The sequence below is a fragment of the Dromiciops gliroides genome, chromosome 1, assembly GCF_019393635.1.
Source record: "Dromiciops gliroides isolate mDroGli1 chromosome 1, mDroGli1.pri, whole genome shotgun sequence".
Taxonomy (NCBI): domain Eukaryota; kingdom Metazoa; phylum Chordata; class Mammalia; order Microbiotheria; family Microbiotheriidae; genus Dromiciops; species Dromiciops gliroides.
In genome coordinates this window covers 515,977,211-515,982,070 of record NC_057861.1, presented here as the reverse complement: position 1 = coordinate 515,982,070, position 4,860 = coordinate 515,977,211, and the positions used below count along the sequence as shown (strand labels likewise).

At 35.4% G+C, this 4,860-nt stretch overlaps 1 protein-coding gene across 1 annotated transcript in view; it reads right to left on the bottom strand.

The window, feature by feature from the left end:
- Nucleotides 1–767: 767 nt before the first annotated feature.
- NXNL2 (nucleoredoxin like 2) overlaps nucleotides 768–4,860 on the bottom strand; it is a 20,737-nt gene continuing 16,644 nt past the window's right edge. The window contains 1 exon segment of the mRNA XM_043976192.1: nucleotides 768–1,292. Within this exon segment, the coding sequence (XP_043832127.1) occupies nucleotides 1,124–1,292 (169 nt within the window). The 3' untranslated portion in view covers nucleotides 768–1,123.

Sequence of the window (4,860 nt, the reverse complement as noted above, 5' to 3'; positions counted from 1 at the left end):
GAATGAATGGATGGATGGATGAATGAATGAATGAATGAATGAATGGATGAATGAATGAATGAATGAATGAAAGAATGTTTTCTGCGTCAATCATTGTGTCAAGTCCTAGGGATACAAACACAAGCAAGCAAGATAGTCCCTGTCCTCGATATGCTTAACTTCTAACAGAAGACAACACCACATAAAGGGGAACTGGAAAGAGAGGATGCAAAAGTTTGGAAATGGTAGTTGAGAAGTGGTGAGAATGCCTAGTTTGGGGCAAGGTAAGGTTCACCTATAAGAGCCTTGGGTCTCAGAGGCAGAACCCAAGGTTCCAATGGGGAGGGAAGAGATGAGAATGATGATACAGTAGGTACTTAATTGGTTGTTTTTTTTTGTATTGAAGTGGTGTGGATGTTGAAAGATGACAAAGCTATCGAGTACTTTCTTGCTCAAAAATACAATGATATTAAAAAAAAAGTAGTAGCATTATAGATTATTCAAGATTTCAGAAAAAGAAAAAGGGAAAGAAGAGATTTTAAGAGAGGAAAGGACAGTTTGGGGGATTCATTTATTCATTTACTCTCTGATGTAATTTGTTTGAAATTATAAAAGATATAATTAGAAACATATAATACAGAAATAGGTTTGTTTATTAAAGCAAAGACTATAAACTTTATTAATATAGCTGTCAATTTGTATCATTAAAATAGATTAATCAGAAGAAATCTCTTATATGAAGAAATATATTACTTTACCTGAACAGATCTACACATGTGAATTTTTGCATAGATTTTCAAAAAACTAACATACTGGCCTGTCCAGCCAGTTATCACTCAGGAGTGATTCATTAGGCTCTTAGTATCATTAACAGGATTACCCTGAAAATAGCAAAAGTAATAAATGAGCCTACATAATCAGAATAAAGAAGATATTTTTCCTGAGAAACATTTATTTAACGTTCTTTCTTAGCGCCTCTCTCATGAAGTATAATAAAATAAATACTAATTGACAATGGGACATTAATGTTTTTGCCCTTTACTTTTGCCGTCAGTATGATAAGAATAATCTTCAGAACTATGAAAATTGTATGATGACTGCACCCTAAGGTTGCCCACTGCCTTGTATGCCATTATTTCCAAACTCAGTAAGAAAAATTCTGAAAGATGTCAGCTCCTTCCAACCAGTTTTGGAAGCAGGAGAGTCCTTGTTCTCTAATTTGTTTCCGTCCTTTGTCAGTGATGACCTCTCCAGTTTGTTTCACCACCACCAGCTTAGGTATGGCTGTGATATTATACCTCTTCTTCAAATCACTGGGAATGACAGAAAAATACAAGAAAATAGTTAACATTTCAAGTCAAAGAATTAACTATTGCATTGGCTATATTTATTTTAGTGTTTTAAGGATAAGTGTTCCCTTTGTCAGTACAGAGCCCTACTTAAGTGCTGTATCAGTCATACTAACAAAAGTACATTTTATAGAGCTATGCAAAGTAATACAAAATTCATTCAAAGGAATAAAAGGTCTAGAATCTCAAGGGAAATGATGGGGGAAAGTAGGGATAAAGAGGGAATAGCATTTCCAGAACTCAAGGTATATGATAAAGTAATATTAAAATTTGGGGTACTGTTTAAAAATAGAAAAACAAATCAGTGAAACAAACTGAATAAGGAAAAATCAGATAAAATATACTCAATAACCTAATGTTCAAAAACATAAGAACATAAATGACTTGGGAAATAATTCTGTATTTGACCAGAACTTTTAGGAAAATCAAAAAGCAGCCTGGCATAACCATGGAATCATAGATCTAGTCTAATCCTCTTATTTCCTTGGATAAGAAAGGTTATATAATTTGCCTAAAGTCATGCAGCTAAGGAAGCCTTGGTAGCAAAATCTTTGTAACAAATATGCATGGTCAGGCAAAGTAAGTTCTCTGGTTGGCTGCATCCAAAAATGTACTTTTCATTTTGTATCTAGAGTCCAACTTTAAAATAAAGTTAAAAGTCAAGAAATAATCTAGAAAAAATGAACAAACAACAACAAAAGAAAAGTACCCCCACCATAAACAGTTACTGTATTGACAGGGAAGATTAAAACACAAACTTAGGGGTAGCTAGGTGATGCAGTCGATAGAGCATCAGCCCTGGAGTCCTGAGTTCAAATCCAGCTTCTGACACTTACTAGTTGTGTGACCTTAGGGGAGTCACTTAACCCCAATTTCTTCCAAAAACAAAAACAAAACCTTAGAAGATAAGAAAATTTTTAAAAGCTACATTCAAAGACTTGAAGAAAAATGAGAATTGGTCTCAGGCCCAAAAAGAATTCCTGAAAAAAGCTCCCAAAGGATTTTAAAAATTAGAGAGGTAGAGGGCAGCTAGGTGGTGCAGTGGATAAAGCACTGGCCCTGGATTCAGGAGGACCTGAGTTCAAATCTGGCCTCAGCCACTTGACACTTACTACCTGCGTGACCCTGGGAAAGTCACTTAACCCTCATTGCCTAGCAAAAAAAAAATTTAAATCATAGAGGGAGATGAAAAATGGGGGAAAATGAGAGTGATGCAAGAAAATTATGAAAATAGGAGTCAACAGCTAGATAAAGCTGACACAAAAATAATGAGGAAAATAACAACTTGAAAAACAAAGTAGGCCAAATGGTAAAAGAGGCACAAAAATTCATTGAAAAGAAGATTTAAAAAGCAGAATTGGACAAATGGAAAAAGATATACAAAAATTTACCAAAGAAAAGAACTCCTTAAAAAGTTTAATTGGCCAAATGGAAAAAGAGGTACAAAAGCTCAGTGAAGAAAATAATTTCTTAAAAATTAGAAGTGGGTAAGTGGAAGCTAATGACTCCATGAGACATCAAGAAACAATAAAGACAAACTCAAAAGAAGAAAAACATAGAAGAAAATATGAACTACCTCATTACAACCCAGTTGACCTGGAAAGTAAGTCCAGGTGAGATATTTTCAGATTTATTGGACTACTTGAAAAACATCATTTTTTAAAAAGCCTAGATGTCATATTTCAAGAAATTGTCAAAAAAATTCCTTGATATGCTAGAACCAGAGGGTAAAATAGAAATTGAAAAAATGTACCAATCACCTCCTAAAAGAGATCCCCAAATGAAAATTTCTAGAAATATGATAGCCAAATTTCAGTGCTCACAGGTCAAGGAGAGTACTTAAAGAAACCAGAAAGAAACAATTCAAATATTGTGGAGCCACAGGTAGTATCACACAAGACTTAGTAGCTTCCACATTAAAGGAGCAAAAGGCTTGGAATATGATATTCTGGAAGGCTAAGGAGCTTGTATTGCAACCAAGAATTACCTACCCAGCAAAAGTGAGTATAATCCTTCAGGGGGAGTAATGGATACTCAATGAAATAGAAGACATTCAAGCATTCCTGATGAAAAGACCAAAGCTGAATAGAAAATTTGACATTCTAACAGAAGACTCAATAAAGGCAATAAAGGTAAACATGAAGGAGTAATCATAAGGGTCTCAATAAAGTTAAACTGTTTACATTCCTATATGGGAAAATAGTACATGTAATTCCTAAGAACTTTATTATTATTAGGGCAGTTAAGAGGAGTTTTTATAGACAGATGGCAAAGGTATGAGTTAATTATGTTGGAATTATCTCCAAAAAAATGAAAGGGTAAGAAAGAGAGATGCACTGAGAGAAGGGGGAAGGGAGAAGAAGAATGGGGACATTTTTCTCACATAAAAGAGGCGTGCAAAGAAGTGTTTTTACAGTAGAGGGGGAAAGCAGGGAGTGGATGTGTGGCAGACAATGCTTGACCCTTACTCTCATCAGAATTGGTTCAAAGAGAGAAGAACATACACATTCAGTTGAGTATAGAAATCCATCTTACCTTACAGGGAAGGAGGAGAGGCAGGGGATAAAAGAAAAGGGGTGCTTATAGAAAGGAGAGCAGATTGGGGGCGATGGTGGTCAGAAGCAAAACACTTTTGAGGAGGGACAAGGTGAAAGGGGAGAGAGAGAGAGAGAGAGAGAGAGAGAGAGAGAGAGAGAGAGAGAGAGAGAGAGAGAGAGAGAGAAGGATAGGGGAAATACAACTGAGGAAAATAGACAGTAATCAAAATTGTAAGAAAAATTTACAGCCATTTCTCTGATAAATCCTTCATTTCTCAAATATATAGAGAACTGAGTCAAATTTATAAGAATCTGAGTCATTCCGCAATTGATAAATGGTCAAAGAATATGAATAGGCAGCTTTCAGAAGAAGAAATCAAATCTATCTATAGTCATATAAAAATGCTCTAAATCACTACTGATTAGAGAAATGCAAAGTAAAACTCTGAGGTACTACCTCATGCCTATAAGATTGGTTGATATGACAGAAAAGGAAAATAATAAATGTTGGAGGGGATGTCAGAAATTAGGACACTAAAGCATTGTTGGTGGAGTAGAGAGTTGATCCAACTATTCTGGAGAACAATTTGGAACTATGCCCAAATGGCTATAAAATCATGTATAACCTTTGATCCAGGAATACCGCTACTAGGCTTATATCCCAAAGAAAGAGAAAAAGAAGGAAAGGAAGGAAGGAAGGAAGGAAGGAAGGAAGGAAGGAAGGAAGGAAGGAAGGAAGGAAGGAAGGAAGGAAGGAAGGAAGGAAGGAAGGAAGGAAGGAATTGTATGTAGAAAAGTTCATTTTCAGTGATTTCTAGTGAAAGGTACAGTTTTTGGTGGTTGCAAAAACCTAATTCCCTATTTCCCATAGGTTCAATGTATCAACATTCATGTTTTTCACTTTCACATCATTTTCTAGGAACTTTACCCAAGAGAGCTGAGGATTGACTATATGTGCATGCATAAATACACCTAGATCCATAGGGGAATGGAAC